The following is a 23944-nucleotide window of genomic DNA, read 5'->3' on the forward strand; positions in this document are numbered from 1 at the left end:
AAAGAAAGAATGGGACTAAAATGATCATTTAGATAAACAAAACATTGGAAGAATCATTTTGACATTAAACCCTTTTATTTATCAAAGCCAGATAGCAAATGTCTTGAAAGCCAGATAGATGAAAAGAAGAAAAACAGGGTTGGTAGGTTTCAAGGTGGAGCAGTGATTTGGTAGCATGGGGAAAGCATCTGGAAGAGGCATTTGACAGTTTTCACCATTGAAATACACTCTTCGAGGCAACGCCCAACCATTCCCAAGTGTGAAGGAATCTAAATCCTTAGTAAAATCTGTGTGGACACTGAACCAGGTTCATCTTCCTCAGCACTAATCAGCTCCTCATTATAGTACTCAATTCCCCAGAATAGAGCAACCTCATCTGCAACAGTTCCTCCCATATCAACCCTCATCATTACAAGGAATATTGGAAAATGAATCAAAATATTTGGTTACAAAACAAGTACCTGAGATTCCAAAAGAGGGAAGCATTGTACTGTTAAAGCTATAGGCTGTTGTACTCTGACTGAATCCAGGATGCTGAATCAGCACATTCCAGTTTGAGTAGTTTCTTTTGTAATTGTAGTTTGAGATGGTTAGCTTCACTTTACAGTGTGTGAAGTAGTTGTTCATAACATGCCAGTGAATTCGAACCAGGCACATATGATCTGCATTGCACTGTATCTTGATTACCGAATGAATCCGATTCTCTGGTGGCATTGCATGAAGAAACAGAAGATGAGTGACGTTGAAGGTAGGAAACGATGGTTTTGGATTTCAGATGAAGACAATTTTGACCCACCTTATGCATGAAACTCTGTTTTTATCTGCTTCTCTGCATCCATAGCTGCAATCAGGGCAAAATGTGATCTTGGGGTTGTAAAACGTTGAGAGTGAAACAGCATACAGGTGCTAGATTGGCAACAAAGCTGGAATAAGTGCATGTTGATTTCCATGTTCCTAACAGAAGAAAACTTGATTTGTATGTTACTCGGACTCGAGTGAGAGTTTCGAATACGGGTATTTAGTGAATGAAATGGATAGTAATGGAGTCGAATTGTGTACTTACCGTAAGCTTGGACTTGTCTTTTACCCCCAATATCAGAATAAGCTGTGGGATCAGCTTCTTCAATTGAGCTACAAGTATAACTAGGGCTAGGAGCCATTAAAGTAAGATTGATTGGCGCTTGCACTTTCGGATTCGCCCCCAAGTTTCCGATACTCATTTCGAATGATGACAACGACTTAGAAGCTTTGATAGCCCAGGCAGCAAGAAGATCACCTGTTTGGTAAGGCATCCGGCATAAGACCAGCAATGGGGGATTTTCTCGCAGGAATGCGGCACGGTTTGCGACTTGAATGACGAGCAGTTCCCTTGTTTGGTCGCGAAAGCCCCGGACATAGACAAGATTATCTCATCATTAGCCCATGTCCAACCCAATGTCCAACCAGGTTCATCAACATGGTGATATTGATAGTAATTCTGAATTCAGAAAATATAATATTTGATTATTTTCGTTTTCATTTAATTTAATTAAGACGTGATCATTTTCATTTAATTTCCTCACTTTTTCTTATTAAGGCAGTCAAAATTATAGTGACTAAACATTTAAAAGTCGATAAGGTAAGTGACCACATATTAATTAAATAAAAATGAATATAATCATATCTCAGTTAAATAAAAATGAATATAATCATATCTTAGTTAAATAAAATGAATATAATCATATCTTAGTTAAATAAAAAAGAAAGTGTCATGATATTATATTTTTTGAATCCAACAAGAAAATGTGTACAAAATTAAAACGAAAGTGACCAATTTTATATTTTACCCTAAACTTTAAAGTGTATTATATTAGTTCAAATCACAAAAAATAGGCTTATTGATTAGCTCCTTTCCACTTTTTCCTTCCTTCCTTTCTGCAATAAAAGACTTCCTTTACTAATCAAGCAAGCATAAAAAAGAGATTTCAAATCAAACATAAGATTGAGAGAAACATTATAACAAATTTAGAAAGATGAGAATGTCATGGATGAAACTTACAATATCCCAATGACTAAAACCCTCATAAAACTCCAAGCTTGTCTTACATCATCTTTCATGGAAGATGTGGAGCATTTCTTGAAGCTTATAAGATCAACATCTTACCTTCTTCAACCCGAGATGATGATTTAGATACTAAAAATGATCTTTTTGAACTCTTGAGAATTATGGTTCCTATTGAAGATTTGGGAGAGAGAAGGATAAAGGGAAGATGAAGGAAATGGGGAGAACGAGCTAAACGCTCAATATTTTACCCTCTCCCATGCTCTCAAAAAGTGACAAAATTGAAAAAAATTCAACTTCATTTTCATCAATGATATAATTATCTTTGGTTCATCATCTTTTAATCTTAATTCAAAACTCTCCATTTTTTATGATCCAATCACACCCTATTATCTCTTGTAAACCCATGCTTTGCCTAACAGGTCCACTCATATTTTCTCATCGGTTTATAAATCTATCGGGTCAACTCTCATTCGTTGGCTCAGAAATTCCTCAAGGAGCTTCGAAAGATCAACAATCTTTTACAACATCCTCCTCCTTTTAGGCACGAAAGAAAGATCGTGCGATTCAAAGTGTGCATTAACACTTGTTAACTTATGGTGGATAGGAACGGACACATGATTTTATATTAGGGGAACACATTTTCTTACTCTAGTAAAGGCAAGAGACCAACTTATTATAAATCAATAACGCCGATGACCAATTCGTTACTTTTAAAATATCAATAGGGGAACCATTTACTCTAACGTCAGAAACCATTTGTATAATTCACCTTATTCCCCCCCCCATAAACTATTGATTACTTTGTTTGGGTTTGGATTTGATGATAATGTCATAAGAACGCAAGGGTTTATGATATTTTTACCTGTAGGTTTTAAAGTTTTGTTATTGTTGTATTTTACTGGATCTTCTCAACAAGTTTCATAGACAACTCCGAAACAAACATTATTGCATGTCACAGGAAAGAATTGGCATATTAATTATCTCCTTCACCACCATGAACTAAAACCGGGTCAAGGAGTATAGACGTACTCTGCTTTTATTTCAAAATACAAATCATATATATAATCAAATGTCCTTAAGAATTGAGGATATGCAAAATGTAATCCATTTTTATGAACCAAGTATTGGGTCTAAGATCAACCACTACACTTTTTCTTCCTGAAAGCCAAGTATCAAATGATATATAATTGCTCTACGCAAATTACTGATGCCACTATCAAGTATAAGAAGCAATGTAACGTCTGGTATTCGAAAACTAATGTACCGTCTTTCTTCGTGATCGCCATCAGAGGAACTCACTTGTCAGAGATTTGCCCCTGAACTTCTCGGTGATTGATGCTATAGGAGTTTTGTCCTGCTGAGAATATTCCTTCTCCATGTCATCCAAATGAGCCTTGGTCTTGGCAACCAGTTCCTGAGCACAGGCAGCCTCCTTTTCTTTCTCAGCTAGATTTTCCATTTGAGATTCCAGTTCTTTCTTTACCGACTCTAACGAACTTTCATACTTTACCTTTTGGCTTCAAAGTTTGTAGTTGATTAACAAGATCAACGGCTTCCGAGATTTCATTGAGCGGACCACGCAGCCAACTAACATCAATATTTGCAGATTCAACATCCTTGAGAACAGCAAACATTTCTTTAATTTTTACTTTGGTCAGTTGCTTGAATGAAGTGAACTGAAGATCTTGAACTACAGCACACAAGCACTCTAAATAATATGCACGCATGGAAGCAGATTCCAACTGACAGTTAGCTGCTATGTCTCCATGTTTATCGAGAATTGACTGTAGGGTTGAGGAGACGCTTGCTTTCACATTGTATTTTCCAACTGATACACATGAATCAGAAATAACAGATTGACATCTTCCTGATCACTGTCTTCTAAAGCTCGAATGATCCCTGAGAAACTAAAAGTTAAGCTAGTTGCATCCTCGGTATTTGCATCTGAACTTACCTTTGCGGAATTTAGAACCTTCTTTGCTTCATATTTGGTATCACCAGGAGACTGCCAAATAGGGGAGGATTTACATGCATAAAAATGTGGGAATTACTAAACTTTCACATGTAAGGGTTTGCGAGTTCATGAAAAAAGTGAGGGACCAACCGTGATTTTGTCAGACATAGGCAATGGTTGGGAGTACTGAATTTGGGCCTTGTCGGAAGATTGATCTCGGGAATAAATCTCTTCAGAGTGTCGCTCAGAAGAAGAAAAAGACTCACCATTCTCTTCTTCCATCTTCTCCCTATATAAATGAGACTGAAGGGATTTCTGGTCACCATGGTAAACTGCGCCTAGGGCAGGAGCAATCTCAAGTGCTTGAGGGGATTTCGGCTGAGACTCAGATCCCTTCTTTTTCCGGTCAAAGCTTTTGGAACCATCAACAAATTTGGAACCTACAATGAGAAGACTGTAGTCATGAAAATATAACAGTGAATTTGTGCAAGTTGAAAGAAATCAAACATCTCGAGGGAGAATCAAATCGTTAGATGTCATCAAGCCTGTGGAGATACACCTAAAAGGTGTATCCGACTTAAAATTACCTCGAAACAGAATATCTTAATCATGTACAAATACAACAAATCTCTTAATCATATCATCAGAAACCTGATTCTGCTATGGCCTCTGTACTTCTTTCGAAGCAATTTTCATCACATTCATGATATGGATTTGATGACTTTATGCAATTTTGGTGCACTCGTCCCTTGTCATTCTTCTTTCTGATAGAGTCACCTTGTTTTATACCGTTGCGATTATCTAACAAATAAAAAGACATAGACAGCTAGTTTTAGAAGGAGATCAACACAACTTAAAATAAAGTAACTTTTAATAATGATTGGAAACCTGATTCTTTTACAATCCCCAGAGTAGCAGCTCTGGAAGTTTTCTGGATGCAATTTTCATCGCATTCATGGTAAGGGTTAGATGCTTTAGGGCAATTTGGTTGCGCTCTGTTCCCATCATTAGTCCTTTTGTTATGCACAGCTTCTCCTTTACCATAGCGGTTACCTAACAATTCAAGACAAAACCCCGTTCTTAGAAAGTGATTAGCAAAGCTTTGATTTTTACCTTGTTCTTATATCATTGAGATAAGCTAACAAAACCAAAGTTTCTAGGTTAGACTTAACATGTCTATATCTGCCAAGAACCAAGGGAACCTTAATGTTCAGGTATAGACAAAACTTATATTCTTCATACTCAACCAAGCTGCATTTGATACCGAAACAAAGATATTTTCCAAATATATCTTTTCCCTCAAGTCGAGCCAATAAAGACATAAAACGGCATGTTCCTTATTCATACTTTCTATCACGCAATTCAAGCTATCCTTTCTAGATTCATGGTCTCTGCTTTTTCTTCAGTGACCACATAAAAGATAGACGAAACCTCCTCTACATGGATGATGCATTAAATAATTTCACTTTTTAGACTAATTAGTTCCACACATCAACTTTTATTTGTTTACTTAAACCATCAACTAGATTTCAATCATCCACCTTGCATAAATCACGTCAAATCAATCGTGAACCAGCAGTTCATGAAGGATAAGGGATTCCAGTGTTTTCCTATGCAGTCCTAAAACTAATTGATCATCTTCGAAAATGCTAAAAAAATAATTATAATTGAACAACTTCAAGGGATTCTGTGGAATAACATGTTTTGTAAAGATAAATTCAGAAAAACGAGCATGAGGGTGAAAGATTAATTACCTAAAATGACCTTTTTGTCATTTTCTTTATATCCCTTGCCATCAGTATTCTTTTCTAGGCAATATGCACCACATTCATGGTAGGGATTAGCAGCTTTAGCACAATTTTGGTGTACTTTTCCATTCTCACCCATATCTCCTTATTGTTGATTCCGAGCTTACCTGTATAAGAAATCAAAATAAATTAGCACAAATCCAACTCACTAAAAGCTATCTCATGCCATTGCATAGGATGCTCGAAGATCATAGATTGCTATGATCTCCCATTTCTTAGTCAGAATCTTTATCATACACCAACTCTTTTATCGTTTATCGAAATACCTTAAAACCAAAATCCATTTGTAAATTTACAAAGATAATTCAAGTTTAATCTAAAAGTAACAAAGTATGAAAAAGAACTTGAAAAGTACCAAGCATGAGAAATCATTACCATAGATTAGGTAAAGGGGAACGAAATATGGTAAACAACAACCGTTTCTCTCCGATAAATAAGCAGCCAAAAACACTTTTTGCCTTTTGTTAATTTAAATAAATCAAAACCAAAAAGTTAAAAAGTCAAGAAGAACAAAGAAGACCAAAAGAAATCCCAGAAAACAGAAGCTTTAGAACAGCAAGATTCTTTGCATTTCCAAGCTCTTTCTCCCCTTCCAAACAGAGGATAATTGTATTCCAAAAGAACAAAACATCAACTAAAAAATCTCATCTAATATATAAAAAAAAAAATCTCGTAAAACAACTCAGACAAACATAAACAACATACAAGCAATTGAAATTAATAAATAAACCAAAGGAGAGAGGGAGAAGGGAGGAATACCAGAAGGGGGGGGGGGGAATACAAAAGAAGAGAAGAAGATGGGTATGAGAGTTTATGGTTGACAGTCTTGTATCATAAATAAAGTTTGACCAATGAACCCTCCCTGAATAAACAGAAACCAAAATGAAATTCTCTCTGGTCTTTGAGATTGTCGCACTTTGACCCTCTCCCAGATTCCTTCTAGATTGTTTGTATCATCACAGTATTTTATTTCCTTCTTATACATTAAGTATGTAATTACTATTTTGCTGTAAGAATGGAAAGAATATGTGTCATTCATCTGTCCCCGTTTTTTCACCATTCCATTCTGTTTTTTTTAATTAAACTAGAATGATTAGGAGTAGAGACAAAATCATGATTTTAGTTCAAGAGATAAAATATAATTAACAATATAAAATTAGGATAAAATTATAATAAATTCAAAATTGAAGTCTTGAATGGTAATTTTCCAAAACTTTTAATGATAAAAAAATTTGAGAGAGGGGGCCTTGCAATGGCCCAAGGTACCGCGTACCTCCGTCCTTGATTACAAGTAGAATTAGTAATATAAAAATTATTTGATAATTAATGTTTAAATACCATATAATTGTCGTCGCTTAAACTTAAGATCTATAAAAATAACATTTATCCTTTAAACATTAATGTTGCTTAGTTTGTGCTTCTATTATATTTTCTATTAAGTCATTTGTTTTGTAAAATTAAATTTGGTATAATTATCTATATTTGATAAGTATTACACATATATTATTAGGGATGTGCACTAGACTCGAACCGAAGGTTTATGATATGACTCAATTGAGTCAGAGTTTTTTAGGGTGAAAAATATTTGACCCGACCCAATCCGAAAAATAATTTAAATTTACCTTATATACTTAGAGATAATTGTAATAATAACCCTTTATTTATTATTTTTTCAATTAGATCACTATTTTTATTGAATAAAAATAATATTTATATATATCAAGTCAGGTCAGTTGGGTTTCGGGTGAATGATATATTTTTTGGTCGAATCGGATTGATCGAAAACCCGACCCGAAGTCGACCCATACCCATCTCTATCTTTTACATAGACGACCATTCCAATACAATTTACTCCATTTATAACATTAAGATTTAAATTTTCAACCTTAAAAATTTAATCATCATCTTATTATACCAATAAGTTGTTGGTATATAAACACCTTTTAATAGATTATATGATTGTATCAATAGAAATATTTCTACACTTTTAATTTTTTTTTATTTTTAAATTAATATCTATTAAATAATTTAATTATATCTATTTTTTAATAATCTACAATGAAATATTTTAAATACTTAATCTTTTATTAACTATCAATATTTATTTATGAAATAATTAATCTAATTATAAGGATATATTATAAAAAATACTATCCAAGTCATTGTATTATATTCATTCACCATACTATTATTGATATTTCTAGATGTCTTTAAAATTTTATTTTAATAATTAAGTGAATATTTAATTTTTAACAACTAAAATTTATTTTATTAAAACATCTGAATTGAATTAATATAACGATTCAAATGATACATAAGTTTGAATTGACTGTTTAAGGTGCAGAAAATAGAACACTCGCTTCACATTTATTACTTAACCTAACATTAAATTAATTATACAAAACCCATATCTAAAACGTGTCCTACCATTTAATATTTGGTGTTATTATAAATTTGCGCTGGCTGTAGGCGTAGCTGCCAAATTCGTCGTATAACTTATAATTATTTTCTGTGAAATGTTACCACAAAGAGACTTTCTTCTATATCAATTTGATGTGTTGAGGTGATACCACGTAAGCATGATATTCCACGTTTGGTAATGATGTTTAAAATATTTTTATTTAGAAAAATTATTTTGATCGTAAAGTTAATGTTATTCGGGTAAAAATTTAATAATTGTAGAAAGGGTGATTCTAATGAACCGAAAAAGTTTATTTGTTTGATTCTGGAAAATATTATTATTTTGTTTTCTATTTTATTTTCAAAATAATTTTCATTCTCAGTTTTTTAAAATTTAGAAAACATGTTAGTTATATAGATGAAAATTTAAATTCAAAAAATAAAAATAGTGGAAATATATTTAGTATCAATTTTTAAAATATAGATGAACAAATAGTTATTAAATAATTAAATAAAATATAATTATTAATAAATTTAACTTGTGAGTTATACAATTATAAAAAATAAAATTATTAAGATATTTAACACAAAAATTGTTTTAGTTTATAATAAAATATCATTAAAATAAAAAGTAAAAATATATTTAGTGATGTTTAAGGCCCTCAAACTGAGAAAAAAAATTTGCGGACTTATTTATTTTTTAGAAAAATAAGAAATTATTTAAATTTAAAATATAAAATATAAATAATTATTAAGATACTCGGTATATTAAATATAAAAATATTTAAAAAAATCAGTTTAAGGATCACATTGAATATAAAAAATTTTAGGGACTATATTGATTTTTTTTTAAAGTTTGAGGATTTCATATACCATTAAGTCAAAAATTTATTGTTAGAAGGATTTGAACTCGTGTAAGTTAAGTTAAAAAATCTAGATTTCATATTTTCTTATTTCTAAATTTTTAAAAATAACTTTAATGAAAATACTTAAAACTTTTTTATGTTTTCATATTTTTGCTTAATTTTGTTTTCATTTTCTGGAAATCATTTTCTGGAAATCATTTTGTTTGCTAAGGAAATTAAAATGAAAATACCCTATATTTTTTAAAACCAAACAAACCCTGATTTTTAGTTTTTTTTTTCATTTTAAACTTTGCGTTTAGAAATAAACTTATATTTTTACTCTTTCTAATCAAATTTTGGGAGGAAGCAAGTTTCACTAGCTTCTATTTGTAGTTTTGTACAACATGCAATGATGCATATCCTAGAAAAGCTTGATAATGATCATGCAAATGAATAATTACAGGTTTCACAATTTGAAATTCTCCTACTCCTACCTTAGATACACAGAAACCAAGAAGTGGGAGAAGAGGATGAATTCGCCGACAACGGTAGTCGGAGAGTGTATTCCAAGAAACGGGACGATATCTACCTGCAACCAGTTTTCAACAGCCGATCTAATCAATGTAGCCTTACCTGCAAAGACAAGGAGGAAAACCTAAGTTTTAAACAAATGAAATTTGTACAATCACGCAGCCTAATCTATTCGCATGCTTTGGCAGAAATGAGCATAAAATCCCAATGGCATGCCAACTTCCTTCGGCTCGAGCAAAGCATGAAAACTTAGCTCAAAGAGAGAAATGAACTAAGAATCTTATATAGCGAGCAATATAATCCATATGCATGAAACCTCATTACCTAACTTCACATTCTTCCGGCTCGTGAAATACAAGGAAGCACCAAAGCTACTTGCTAAGATAAGCCCGGGAACGTCAGGTCTGGCATAAGGAATCACCGAGGATGTAGAAGCTCCGTTCACATAAGTTAGAACCATAAGTGCTCCATACACACTGGCCTGTATTCCCAATTCACTAGAAACTGGAGTTTCCACTGAAACAGGTAAATTCTTCACAGTTGTTTGTACCCACCGAGGCATCAATTCCACCCCGGGAGGGTTAACAGGTTTAACATCTGCTTATCAAATGCTTCTGTCCACGACTTTCCCAGTTCGTCGTTGGGTTAAGCTCCGCATGAGCAGCATATCATATGCAGCCTCAACCTAAAACATAAACAACAAAAACTAAAGACAACCATACAGTACATATTTATCAGGAAAAAAAAATGGTGGTTCTTGTCTATTGAATCTTCTTAGTTAAGTGAAACACAGATATAGATGAACACCATAAGCATCATATTTTTATTTCATGGCAACAAAATAATAAGCATTTGTCTAATCCAGAAAATGGGAAAGGTTCAGGTAATCGACATTCGACACAAAGTAAAAACTGAAATCCCAAATTTGAGAATAGAAATAAATATAGGAATTTGCAAATTTCCATAGAGAAGATTGGGAATGCTAACAAGTAGAAAAATGAACAAATTTACACAAAAAGTTGAATATTCTATCACCCAAATCTTTCTAACGTTAGAAAATTGTCAAACTGAAAAGAGAAAGGCAATGAATAAAACTCAGCAATAGCTCCTTGGTCATCCTTAATAGAGGCAACAATCGAGTGCTTGGCGAGAAGAATATCATCAAAAGAAGCACTTTCGGAGACTCCAAGGAGCTTGAGTGCGTTCTCAACAGACATCTCGAACGGAGCCGAGTCATCGGCTCGTGAACCAGCTCGAGCGGCTAATATTCGCCGGGCGTGGAGGATTGGCGCGGCTCTCCAGGGCTCGGTCTTCGTGGATTTAAAAGAAGGATGTGTTTGGTTGACCGGCGGTCTAGGAATAGAGCTGCCCGGAGTGAGACGGTTCGGCCTGAAGGAGAGTGTAGCTGCAGCCATATTTGGAAAAAAATACCTTCTTTTATTTTTGAGGGCAACAAAAAATCTAAGGTGAATTTAATCAATCGATCAGACATGAGAAAAAGCTTATGCTTTGCGCTTGGGTCAGGAGTATGTTTTCTTTTGATTAGGACCGTTCAATTGTCTGACCATATGATCCTTGTAAATTTTCTTCTTATAAACAGTGCATTAAAAATTCAGGAATTAAAACAAAACTGTCTTTTTAATAGATCTCAGGCATGGCATAGCTTAAGATGAGAGCACGCGGGTGAGTATTCTATTGAATTAAATTGAGTTAAAAAAATTATGAATTATTTAGGTTGATGAATTTTATCTTATAATTTTAAATTTTATTTAGTTTTTTTGAGTAGATTGAATATTGATTTAATCTTGAAAATTAATTTATTAATTATTAAAATTTTATTTTATAATTCGATTTAAGTGTAAAATATTTTTTTCCACTCGAATTTCTAAAATTATGAAATCAAGCCGAGGTTTTTTCGAATCAAACGAAATAAAAAAATAATAGTTTTTTAAAGTAAAATCGAGTTTTATCCATCGGGAGGACATGTTAAAATGAAAGGGAAAAAACCACTAAAAATTTGTGGCTATGAGAGTGAACAGTGAACACCACGTCTCTAATTTCTGGACAGTCCCTTAATTAAACAAAAGAGAGAGTAGGAGCAGTTGAAAGGCGTCACGTTGAAGAACAAACGTGAAGAAAACCATGTTGGCTATGAGTAAATGGTTCACGCTGACACCTTTTATGTCAAACAGATACAATAAGAGAGTTGGGTTTTTAGGCAGAGCTGATTCTGTTCGAGTCCATGCCAATGGAGGAGGAGACAACAACAGTAAAAGCATCGACAAGAGGAAGAAAGTTGTTGTGGTTGGTTCGGGGTGGGCTGGTCTCGGTGCTGCTCACCACCTCTGCAATCAGGTACTTAGTCCACTATCAAAATAGCAGCCGTTATATAGCGGTATCGTCCAAAACAGTTATTGCACTACCGCAGCGGCTATTTAAATCCCTACTTGCTATATTGCTTATAAGGGAAATAATGTTGCCTTTCCTTGATTTAACTTTCAGTTTTGTGATTTTTTTGCTTTGTTTTCAGGGATTTGATGTTACAGTTATTGATGGAGGTGATTGTATTGGCAATCCAGATGATCTCGGCATCCAAGGTAAATCATTCCAACACCAATTTTGATGCTTTTCTGCCATTATTGAATCATACAGATGCAGTGTAAGCAAATAACAGAAATCCCATATTCATTTGCCACAGAAGGAATGGTTTTCCCATTGATAAGAATCAACGACGAGCTTATATAACTGTGAACTTTGTTTCATATGAATCCCATTTTCTAGAACTATAGGCTAAGTTAGCAGTGGTGCAACCACATCTTTGTTCTTGATGTTAGACTTAGAGGACCTAACAGGTCTCAAAATATTTTGATTAATTCACTTAAATTTAGTTGTACAACGTTGTGCAGTAGTATACTTTATGTTGCTCCAATAACAATTTGTTTATTAGATTCTCTCATTGAAGATTGAGGACTGATCTCCATCTTTTGTTTGGGGGGATAGGGTTTTGGTATCCCTATAAAAATATATTTAGTCTTGTTGATGAGTTGGGTTTAAAACCCTTCACTAGCTGGACAAGATCTGCACAGTATTCAGATGAAGGATTGGAGGTATTTACCGGGAAGTCTGCAGGTTGAATATCATTAGCCTCCAATAAAGTTGCTTGTGGTTTTCTAAACGGATTCAGGATAACCATGCAGGTCGAATTCCCGGTGTACCAGGAACTCCCACAATTGCCAACTCCATTGGGAACCTTGTACCTCACACAAGTATTTCTTAATTCCATCTTCATGTTTTTTGTTAGACTGTAAAGTCATACTTCTCTTTTTTAACATTTGGAGATTGTACCATATTTGCAGTTCGTCAGGCTCCCGTTCCTGGATAGATTATCATCACTTCCTCTGATGGCTTCAGGCAAGTAGCAATGATTCATTCTCCTTGACGAGAGGCGAATATCGTAACTTGATGTTTAAGCTATTGTTCTATGTCGATCTTTCTTCGCTTTCTAGTTATTTCAGTCATCAGTTGACTCCTCTTTCTGTTTCCAGTAATCGACTTCGACAACACCGATGTTGCCTGGAAAAAGTATGATTCAAGTAAGGATTCCCTTTCTGTAGTAGAATCCATCATTGAGGTGAACTTTTCAAGTTCCTTATTCAGAGCTTTAACTGGTAGTTACTGCAAGGGAGCTTTTTAAACAGTTTGGATGCTCCGAGAGGCTCTATCAGGATATTTTCAGTCCATTACTTCAAGTGGGTTTGTTTGCTCCAGCAGAGCAATGTAGTGCTGCAGCAACTCTTGGATTGCTGTATTATCTAATTCTTGCCCACCAGGTTTGATTGTTGAAATCTTCTATATCCGATCTTTTATCTGTTCGTTCTTCGAATGGAATCGGTGGAGTTTTATTTATGGATGGTTATAGAAGCATTTCGATGTAGTATTTTGCCGTGGCTCCACAAAGGATATGATCTTGGAGTCTCTGAAGGCTAAAGGTTGTGAAATACTGGAGGGTAAAAGGGTGACAGATTTCAAAGTTGATAAGGAAACGGGTTGCATAACGGAAGTAGTTTCGGGCAAAGAGACCTACACTGTTGATGCAGCTATATTGACTGTCGGGATTGCCACACTTCAAGAAACGATCAAGAACAGGTTTTCCCTTCTGGACTTTTCTTACATAGGATGCATTTTCATGCAATATAGTTTTAGTATGTTAATATGTTGATGGAAAGCTAAGTTCAAAGTTTTGATTAGATGGTCATCCATGCTTTATGTTTTCTCCACATCTTTAGTATAGTTTTAGTGGTTCAGTTGATGGCTCTTTTCAGCTATCCTGTTTAACTGGCAGTTGAGTCCTGTTTAGTGCAGCATTATGTAAACAGGAAGAGTTTCGTAAAGTTCTGAACTTGGCCGGCGTGGATTTGGTTACCGTCAAGTTACGGCTGGATAGGAAGGTCGGTGCACAGATCTTCCCTTGGTTTAGAACTGAATATCATGACAGAAATCTTGTGCATTTCTGTAGTGGATTTCCTTGTTTTAATCAAGACTATGCTTTGACAAGGTGCTAAAGTTGACATTATGTATTGAATACACCAGGTTTTCATCCCGAATTCGAGCAACGCTTGTGCTGGGTTCGATGATCTATTTGGGTGTACCTTCTTTGACTTGACCGCAATTTATGATGAGCATAAAGGTGATACGGAAACCATATTACAAGCTGATTTTGTAAGTTTTTGCATTCAAACATGGATTTATCTTTGTCATTGGAAGGAAAGAATTTTGAAACTTGTACTAAAATATGGATATGATCTTTATCTTGCCATGCAGTATCATGCCAATGAGTTTCTGCCTTTGAAAGATGAACTTGTAACTGAAAAAGTCATGTCATGTCTTTCTAATTGCATAGATGGCCTTGAGAGAGCCAATGTGGTGGACAAAGAAATCAGAAGGTTTCCGAATGGATTGACTCATTTTTTCCCAGGTGAGTAATCAACAGCCTAATCGAATCTAACCATGATATTTGATGACAACGAAGGTATGTTTTGCCAAAGAATTTATAACTTCAGGCTTAAAAATTAATCTTGCAAGATGTTTTAACAACCCAAGGAAGATTATGATGAGGATGTGGGGGAAGAAAACCTATAAATATACCCGATCAATATCATCTTGTACCTTTTTCAAGCATTCTGCAATATGTTTTACTTTTGGACTAAATCAACACCTAATTCTGTGTTCTTGCTTCTTGAAAAGGTTCGTACAAGTACATGATGAGCGGATCTACATCATTCCCTAATTTGTTTATGGCCGGAGACTGGATTATAACCCGACATGGTTCCTGGTCACAGGTTTGCTTTTCTGATCTCGAATTGCATATCATTTAGAAAGGGACTTTGAAAGAATTATATAACCGGTTCGAACACGGTTTCCTGTTTCTTATAATAGGAGAAAGAATTGCCAGAGTGATTCCTGTGGAGGAAGATGAGCCTCACATCGAAGCACTTCGCAACTTAAATAGAAGGCTTAATGAGATTATCAGCCAAGTTCCGTTGTCCGGTTATTTTCTTCAATAGATCTAATACAAATAACTTATGCAAATTCCTACATTCATGCAGCATATTTCACTTATGAATTGGGATATTATGTATAGGTAAAAATAATTATTATCGACTTCAATATTAATAATGCTCAGGAGATAACTTCCTTTCTTTTCCATCTATTGTACAAAAGTTTACAAGGGCATCCGTGCTAAGAAAATTAGGAAAGGATCCATAAAAGAAACCATGTAATAAATGTTTCTAGTGCAAGGAGATCATGATTGCTTACGATAAACATCAGCCAGCTTTCGATGTTCTTACCACCAGAGGCAGGGTAACAGAATCAAGATTCCTGGGATAGGGAGTCCACAACCCGAATCCACCTCTACTTTCTTTCATGCTACTACCACTGCCCCTGAACTCAAGCTTTTCACCCACTCTAATTTAGAAGAATGTTCCCGGGTATGCGGGTGCAGGACAAAAAGTGAGTAGTACTCGCAATATCGAAACATAAAGAACTTAAACAACCCCTTTAACCTGTATACAACGTAGGCAAAGCTCAGCTGGTCTCTAGGTGTGAAGAGATTAACCTCATTGAACCACAAGCAATAAACAAATTATTCAATGCGGTATGTTCCCTTATAATTATGGCTCCCTCAGGCACATCTGCATTTAGTTTTTGTGTTAGTACCAAGAAACATAAAATGCATCAATAGAAGAAAAAAAAAAAGAATGTTACGCATCCTTTATGAACTCTGGAAGGTCATGCACTTCACTACTTAAGGTAACCCTTCCATAATTCATAGAAGAACACCATGTCTCTCTTCATACCGCTAATCGTATTTTTCTTCAAACTCCATGGCTCCATTCCCTCAGAGTAATATATCTTCATGTGCAGATCAATAATAGGTCTGGCATATCGCTTCCTCCGCTTGTTTGCATCAGCCTCCTCATATATACTCCTATGATGTTTGTGCTGAGCAATAGCATAGGTATGCTTATCACGCCATAGGTATCTGCCAATAGAAATATTCATATAATCCAACAGTCTCTGCATCAAGATAATTCAAACATTCTATAGCTAGAAAAAGGTTAAAGCAATAAGCTACATAGTTCATAACAGTTCAATAAGATGACAATATCTTTGCAGGTCGTCTTTCCTCTCATTAGTCAACAAGGAAAATAATGGAAAAAGCAAAGTTGTTAACAATTTAATCAGACATGAATATATCTTTCAAGAATGAGCAATGGATCAACTATCAGCTCCTTTTTGCCATCAATCCAAATGCTGTACTGTGCTTGAGGGAATAACCTGTGGGTTAAAATTTTGGGAACCTTCCCTTTCCTTCTGGGTTCATCATAAGGTGGATGCTTCAATGGGATAAGACGCCATATACCTACCCACATCCCCTTATCTTTATCCTTCCTCACGGTCACATTACTTTTAATAAATTTGAGAGATACTTCATCAACAACCATCAGAAAACAGAAGAGCTTCTTAGAACGAGTACTTATATTTGATGGCTGATGAGGCACATCATATCCATAAAAAATCCCAGATGCAACCACAAACCTACATCTGTTGACATATTCGATGTCCACAGGATTCATGTCAGCACCACCATTTTGCAGAAATCCACAGTGCACCTAAACGGACTTTTTTTACATGATAAACCACTTAAATCAATTTCCAGCCATCTATTTTGTCTGGTGTTCTTCCGTCTGGAATAACTATTTTGTCAGGGTCATCAACTACTAGAATTGGACAACCTATTAGATTAATTTACAATCAATATTACTCATTAAAATGGAGTGATCAGCATTTTGATAAACAAGAGTTTGCATGAACTTTACGATGTTCTGGTTTCGGAACCAATCCAAGCAAGTCCATTGCAATGAATACATTGCTCTCTTTGTTACACGTGGCTGAATATGAAGGGAACAACACATCGTCTCAAACCAATAAGAAAAAACGGTTACAATTTACAGGTCGAAAATTTAGATTGCTTGGGACATTTTCACTAGTTATGAATATAACCTTGATAAATGAAAAATCCTGACTAAATCAAGAATTAGCAGAGGACAGCAAAAAGGAAGCCAAAAACCTCCCTAATACAGAAAAGAATCAAACCAATCTTTATATCCCAAGTACTTATCTGATTAATTAATTAACAAATATAAAAGATGTCACTACATCAAACAAACATCATTCATTAAGTAATGTAATTATGCTGCTGTTCAACGTTGAAACATAAATTTCAGTCAAATTTACAATGACCCGTTGCCGGAGCAAAAGTTAGTGCACTAGATCAGTATCTGTTCAAATTTTAGATCAAAATAGCAGAAAAGCAATATGAACTCTATTCATTATCCTAACTCGTATTTCTGTAGAAACTAACAGAATTTGACTATTTAAATCCGAACAAGATAAACTTAGGAACACTCGAAAGTAAAGACAGGTCAAATAAAAAAAAATGAAACCGTACCTGACAAGAAAGAAATCGAAGATTGGCAAGACCAAACATGAAACAATAACACAATAAGAATAAGTAACATCCATAGAATGCCTGCGACAAGAACCAATCGAACAAACTCCTGTTTACACACAGTCTTGATTGCACTATCTTGCGGCAACCTCATTGAAGAAAACAAACCACTTTCATCATCTGCATCAAGACAATCCAAAACCCTAAAAAATTGCATCTTATTAAGTGATGCCGAAATCCAAAATCCTTGAAATGAAGCAGGTAGCAGATACAAATTACCCTTTTAAAGACTAGAGATATACAAACATACAACATAAACCAATGGAATAATCATGACCCAAGTTTTCACGAAAGTTTTATAGATTCTACTTACCTTTAGAAAATGGGCGTTGATTATTCCGCTCCCTACGGCTTAACCGATAAGAATGAGGGGATTGGAGCTTAGTATCCATTAGTACTCACTTTCACATCTGTAAAATCTGAAAAAATGAAATGGTAAGTTGAAGATCATTACATCATATTTACAACACATAATATTATCATTCTACTGAGAAATGCTTGCTGAAAACTGAGGTGTATTGATGACATTCATTGTCATATCAACTGCATTTCCAAGAGAATACTTGATGTCCTTCTATTCTGATCTGAGGTTGCTCAAAATAGGTCCATTGTTGAAAAGAAAGCACTTGCCTGGTCATTCAACTCCTCCAACATTCACCGTTAGCTTGAGAAATCCTTTGAGACGGGCAACACCCGACCGGTGGAACACTTACTATGCCGAACTTCCGTGCCCCGAGACTAATTAGATTCTGCATATAGCATTACTTCAGTTCAAACTGATAAATATAATTGCTTGTTAAACATGACATAGCTGTTCATCTTAAGCTGTGTTACTCGGACTTTGGTTGAGTGTCGAATACAGGTACAACGCCTACAACTATTTATATGTGTGTTAGTCACTGGTGACCTAAACAGTTTTGTGATTATACCTTAGGATCTCTTATATGATGCAGATGTTATTCAAACAAGAAGAAAGAATGAAATCTCTCACCCTTAAGACTTTCTCATGTATAAGTCCTAAATTCGGTATGAACCGTTCTTTTGGTATCGGATTGCTTGAATAGTAATTCCCCAGAATGTCATTGTTACCAATGCTGATGAAGAACAGAGACTTTGAGAGAAACTTTTCAGTTTCTGATGGACCTTTGAATGCCAAGAGATCATTTGTAAACTATAGAGAATTGGTACAACTGTTCCCCCATAGGTACAAAATTCTTTCCCTGTGCCTAGAAAATCGATTTAGGATGTGTTAATTGAAAAGATATATCGAGAAACCAAAGTTTCAATTTAAGTTGTGCAGAAATCAAGAGGCCTTACCATTGTTTGACCGGTCGAGTCGAGAATGCCACATCCAGCTGAGGAGAAGTTTATACCCCGGAACTTAGGCCTCTTAACAGAAGATGTTACGTTCTGAGAAAGAAACGTTGGTGGACTTCTCTTGAAACCAAATAGTTTAGCTGGCAATGATGAATGATCACAGCTTTTCATGTTATAAGAAGCAGTTTGCAAGTTTCGAATTCGAATGTGGATATCTGAAAAGGATGGGAGTAGAACTAAATAGTAATGTACTAACCAAGATAATCGGCAGTATTGAAGCCAATTGCTGAATCTGCCGGTTGCCCTTGCAAAAGGGAAATCGACCCCATTGAGCGGGAAGTTAGCTTTTATGTTACTCTGAGGCAAGTAATTGTTGGTTCCGATATTGGATGTCGAGTCTCCAAGCACGAAGATGGCCGGCACTTCCCCATTTGCTAATTGAAGAGCACCAGCCATGACCAATAAGAACATCACTGCCAATACAAACACCTTCTCCATGGGAATTTGAGGAAAGAAATTGGTTTCCCTTTAACCCTTTTATCTATATTATCATCATCTTACCAACTATTTATATGCAGATAAGTCATAGGAAACCATAGGAAATACCGTCACGGTGGTCCAAATTACGAGTTTATATTTGCTGTTATGTGCTATTTGGTGGAAGACAATATTCCAAGGACGGATTGACCGTTTCTTCAGCCTTTCTTTCTCATAATTGAGTTATTTGGATTTTTGTTATGATAGAGACAAGGAGACCTGCTTCATTTGTTTACAAATATCCTTATATATAAACGAGCTGGTTCATATGGATGGTGAGGGTATTTAGTTACGGTACTACTCTCGGAAATTTTAATTTTCATATAATTTGAACATTTTTTTTTATTTTCCATCAATGATCTAATTTTATATACCCTGAAATTTTATAATTCCATACTCTCTAAATTTTTTATATGACTTTCTAAATTCACACGTCTAACATAAAGTCACAAATAAATCCTTACCGGTTAACATTACCATTCTTCAAAAATAATATCTATCAAGCTCGGAATTTGAATACGATATCTACATGTCTTTTAGTACAGTAATATAACTATGTCTTTTTTTTTATTGAATGTCATGTAGAGATTTTTATGTTAACATTTGATACACGAATTCAAATAAGAATGTTTCCTCACCAAAAGAATGTTTAATTTAATACATTTATTTGGAAACCTTTAGTTACAAATCCAAATACAAATTGAAAAAAGATTTGAGTTGGGACCTCAAAGTTGTGCTCATCTCATACTTGGTATAAAAGGTTTATTCTAACCAATTTCTCTCATAGTAGCCAAATACGAACTCGAAGTTTTAACTTAAAAGCAAACTTATAAAATTTTAGTAAACATGTTTATAAAATTCGAAAAGGTAAAAATAAATTATCAAAAAATATATATATATATATATAATAAATAATTAAATTAAATAAGAATTAGACATCTTCGGGAGTCGACTTTCAATCCATCCCAGGGTGCTAAATTTTCAGAGAGTTGAAGTGCTTTTGCTATGGGCTCTGCCGCAGAGCAAAGCATTGTTTGGAATGGGAAATTCGTCCCTGAGTGAGTTCACAGCTGTGTAAACCCTCAAATAAAATTGTTGCCCAAGATATTGCCTTGCCCAGAACTCACTTCTCACGTTCCACATTCCAACATTATCAACAGCTATGTAAATGGAAGTCCATGATCTAGGGTATACCTGTGCAAAACAACACCCATTATTTTAGTTCCCTCAAACATGTTGGTAAAGGTGGACCAAAACATATTGATCTATCAAGTTTTCTAACCTGTGTGGTTGATCGAGAAATTGCATCTCTTAAATTATATTGTTCACGACAGTTCGGAGTCCACAATCCTCCATTCATGCTGCAATTCACAAGTAATGTTAAGTTGAGCGAAATTTTCGAGGATGAGACGAGTCAATTAGTTGTTTTGGACAAAAAGTTGAAGTTGTTTTTCAATACTAAAACACCATTAGGCTTGCAACGATTTTTTGATTGCGAACCGGACATTTCTGATTCAATAGAGACAGTTGGTCTTAACACAATAAGACATTAACTCAGAAATGTCCAAATTCCATTCAAAAAATCTTCACATGTCTGCAAATATTTCAGCTTTAAGAAACAGTTTTAATTGTTTATCAAAGAGGTCTAATTTGACTCCTCTCATCCTCGTATCGTATTCTAGTTTGGTTATTAGTATTCAAGTTCTTACCCCACAACCCAAAAGGCATATCCATCAATATGCCAGCTCTGGACACTGTTTTCATGGTTCTCAAACACAACTTCCACAAAGGTTCGATAATCGGCACCCATAACCGATGTGCCGAGGTACATGTTTTGACCGGTCGGGTTGTCCAAGATACTTCCGACTCGAAAAACACCTCCAATCTTGAAGTAATCTGCTAGTTTCAGAGGTGTATCAGCTGGAACAAAAGAGACACTGTTAACACCATATCTTTGCTTCCCGTTTACTTGATCAGCCGTGCTCACTAGCTTGATTGTTCTAGTAATGTTAATGAGACCATAGTTGTATGAGCCCTGTGGATTCGGCCTTGGACCACTTGCAGACAAGTTTGTCCTGAAATAACACCATTACACGATCAAGAACATCAAAAGACAATTAAAGGGTTTTCAAATAGGCATTAAACAAGGAACAAGAAGCTTGTACCTGATGGATCGAGCCTGGTTAAGAGACCAATCGATTTGGTCAGTTGGTCCAACAGGAATTGGACCTGAAACTGGTTTGTTTGAGTTACTGTAATGAAGAGAGGCAGTGCTGAAAAGGATCTTGTCTGTGAACCGAGTTGAGGCAAGAATGTAGAAATCTTGAGCAGCTTGATCCATGGTAACAAGCACAGAATAGGACTGACCGACATGGACATCAAGTGATTCATAGATGGTTTGAACGGTGTGGGTTCCCTCTACTTCCACTAGCTTCATTTTGTGACCCTGAATGCGGAAATTTAATGAATTTTGAAGCCCAACGTTGGATATCCTAAACCTGTAAGTTTTACCTATGAAGATTGAAGAATATCAATAATGTTCATCATCTTTGCACAATCAAATAGAAACCTATCAGCTGCCAAATTTTATTCAAGGGAAAAATGGACCACCTTGTTCAACTGTAAAGGAAGCACCATTTGATCCATGACCATTGATTAGAATACCATCAGGGGAAGGAAGCTTATGACCGCCATCTAGCTTAGCTTTCAATTGCTGCAATAATGATAAGCTGAATTCATATAACTAAGCAATAATATAATTCTGATAAGATATCAACTTTGTGTTATAATTTACCCTGTGGTCATGATTAAACCAGTCTCCAATAAGAAGGGTGAAATCGCCAGCAGGTTCTGGGAAAGGCACCGGAATTCTGGGTCGACTAACGATCCTGATGCCTCCGAAGCCGCCAGCCGCTTTGTGGAAAGCAAGAGAAGGGAAATAGAAAAAGCTTCCTATTTGATCCTTCACCTGTAAAATGTAGGTGAAATTCTTGCCTGGTGGGATTGGACATGTAGTTCCGTACACCCCATCTTGGTACGAGTTTCTCCTTTGTTGCAACCCGTTCCTGGTTCATATTGGCAACCACACTCAGTTACATAACACGAAAACAAATTCCAACATAAAAAATGTTCATTGGTTCAAATTACTTACCATGATAGAAGAAAAGGTTCATCCAAATTGTTGTGGACATTGATAATTAGATTGTCATTGGTAACAGAATAGATATCAGGACCTGGAAATTGTCCATTGATAAGAATTCCCTGAAAAAGAGAAGCCAGATGAGATACCAAAACAAAGAAAATCAATAATAATAACTTACAGAGCATATAATATTAAGTTTTGAAAACCTGCTGGCGGACACCAAGTGGGGAAATATCACCGTAAGTAATACTCCAGTCGAAGAACCTGTAAGGACTCTCGGCCTCGACGACGATAACAACAACAGCAAGAAACAAAAAAGCAATATATGTTTGCCAAAACATTCTCTTTTACCACTAAAACTACAAAGACTTGAATGAGGTGTCTAGTAACTGTTGACTGAGTTATTCAGAATACTGAACAAATTAATGAAATAAAGAATGAAAGAGAGTTGGACGATTTGGAGAAATTAATCGTGTTTTATAGTGAGAATGGTGATGAGCATGAGCACTCTTTATGGAATATGGACGGCTCATGATTTTTGTGCAAGTTCAATGGATGGATGATGATTTGGTTTATGGAAATTTTGGTTAAGGAAATAATTGTACGCGGAGAGTGTAAAGAAAAATGGGTTCTGTAATTGGGCAGTTAACTATTGGCAGCATGGTGACAGTGGGTTTTCATGTGTGAATTTATTATACCCTGCTGCTAAATTCAGTCACTTGAAAGGAGAAAATAATATAAATTACCTCAAGTATTATAGAGAGAAAATGGTGATGAAAAAAAACAAAATAGGATTATAATTAAATTTACTACCAAAGAAATGGAAAAGAAATCAATGCACATGTTTGCTATCTCCTCATTTTTATAATTTTCATTGTTATGTTATATCTAGATTCTCACAAAATCACTTAAATATTATTATGGAGAAAAATAATTCCTCAATATTATCCCATCAAAATTATTTTTTAAAATATGATAAAATGAATTATATTAGATAAAATCGTATGATGATTCGACGTCTTCACAGAGAAGACGTCAATCTTACATACGTCTTTATAAAGATTATAAGATGTCAAATGTTCAATTATGCACTATACCCGTCACTGTATTTGATAAAATAAATCCAAGAAATCACTAAATAGAGATTTTTTTTTTCAATTCATTATTGTAGTGATTTTGCCTTTGATTTCTTTTTGGAGTTGGTCAGGGACGGAATCAGGATTAAATCATGATGGGATAAATTGTTTAACTTTAAAATAAATAAGGTCCTAAAAGATATTTGACTACACAAA

The 23944-nt window shown here is 34.9% G+C and overlaps 3 protein-coding genes and 4 pseudogenes across 4 annotated transcripts; 1 reads left to right on the forward strand and 6 right to left on the reverse strand.

Annotated features, from left to right (window-relative positions):
• Positions 1 to 81: 81 nt before the first annotated feature.
• Positions 82 to 3771, reverse strand: LOC120120077 (annotated as a pseudogene).
• On the reverse strand, positions 3555 to 18632 carry LOC120119677. Of its 2 annotated transcripts, none has more exons than XM_039139479.1 (6): positions 18623 to 18632; positions 5753 to 5913; positions 4887 to 5051; positions 4650 to 4799; positions 4149 to 4438; positions 3555 to 4049 (listed from the first exon to the last, which is right to left on the reverse strand). In XM_039139479.1, the coding sequence occupies exons 2-6, from the start codon at positions 5883 to 5885 to the stop codon at positions 3855 to 3857; spliced, it is 933 nt and encodes a 310-aa protein (XP_038995410.1). In that variant the 5' UTR covers positions 5886 to 5913; positions 18623 to 18632; the 3' UTR covers positions 3555 to 3854. The 2 variants fall into 2 exon arrangements, with proteins under 2 accessions (XP_038995410.1, XP_038995411.1); XM_039139480.1 differs by lacking the exon at positions 18623 to 18632 and adding an exon at positions 6566 to 6678 and having other exon boundaries at positions 5753 to 5908.
• LOC120119678 (protein CHAPERONE-LIKE PROTEIN OF POR1, chloroplastic-like) lies at positions 9412 to 11016 on the reverse strand. Its single transcript, XM_039139481.1, is given in 3 exon segments — positions 9412 to 9684; positions 9907 to 10269; positions 10679 to 11016. Coding segments are annotated over 3 exon segments (825 nt in total). The 5' UTR covers positions 10998 to 11016; the 3' UTR covers positions 9412 to 9541.
• LOC120119672 lies at positions 11715 to 15240 on the forward strand (annotated as a pseudogene).
• Positions 15267 to 16778, reverse strand: LOC120119676 (annotated as a pseudogene).
• On the reverse strand, positions 18141 to 19471 carry LOC120120078 (annotated as a pseudogene).
• Positions 19472 to 20486: 1015 nt separating this feature from the next.
• LOC120120079 (L-ascorbate oxidase homolog) lies at positions 20487 to 22993 on the reverse strand. Its single transcript, XM_039139822.1, has 8 exons — positions 22859 to 22993; positions 22662 to 22771; positions 22305 to 22575; positions 22121 to 22223; positions 21676 to 22021; positions 21220 to 21585; positions 20793 to 20871; positions 20487 to 20704 (listed from the first exon to the last, which is right to left on the reverse strand). Exons 1-8 carry the CDS (start codon positions 22991 to 22993, stop codon positions 20492 to 20494), a joined length of 1623 nt encoding a protein of 540 aa, XP_038995753.1. The 3' UTR covers positions 20487 to 20491.
• Positions 22994 to 23944: the final 951 nt, after the last annotated feature.

Source organism: Hibiscus syriacus, unplaced genomic scaffold (assembly GCF_006381635.1).
Source record: "Hibiscus syriacus cultivar Baekdansim isolate YM2019G1 unplaced genomic scaffold, ASM638163v2 tig00110332_pilon, whole genome shotgun sequence".
NCBI lineage: Eukaryota > Viridiplantae > Streptophyta > Magnoliopsida > Malvales > Malvaceae > Hibiscus > Hibiscus syriacus.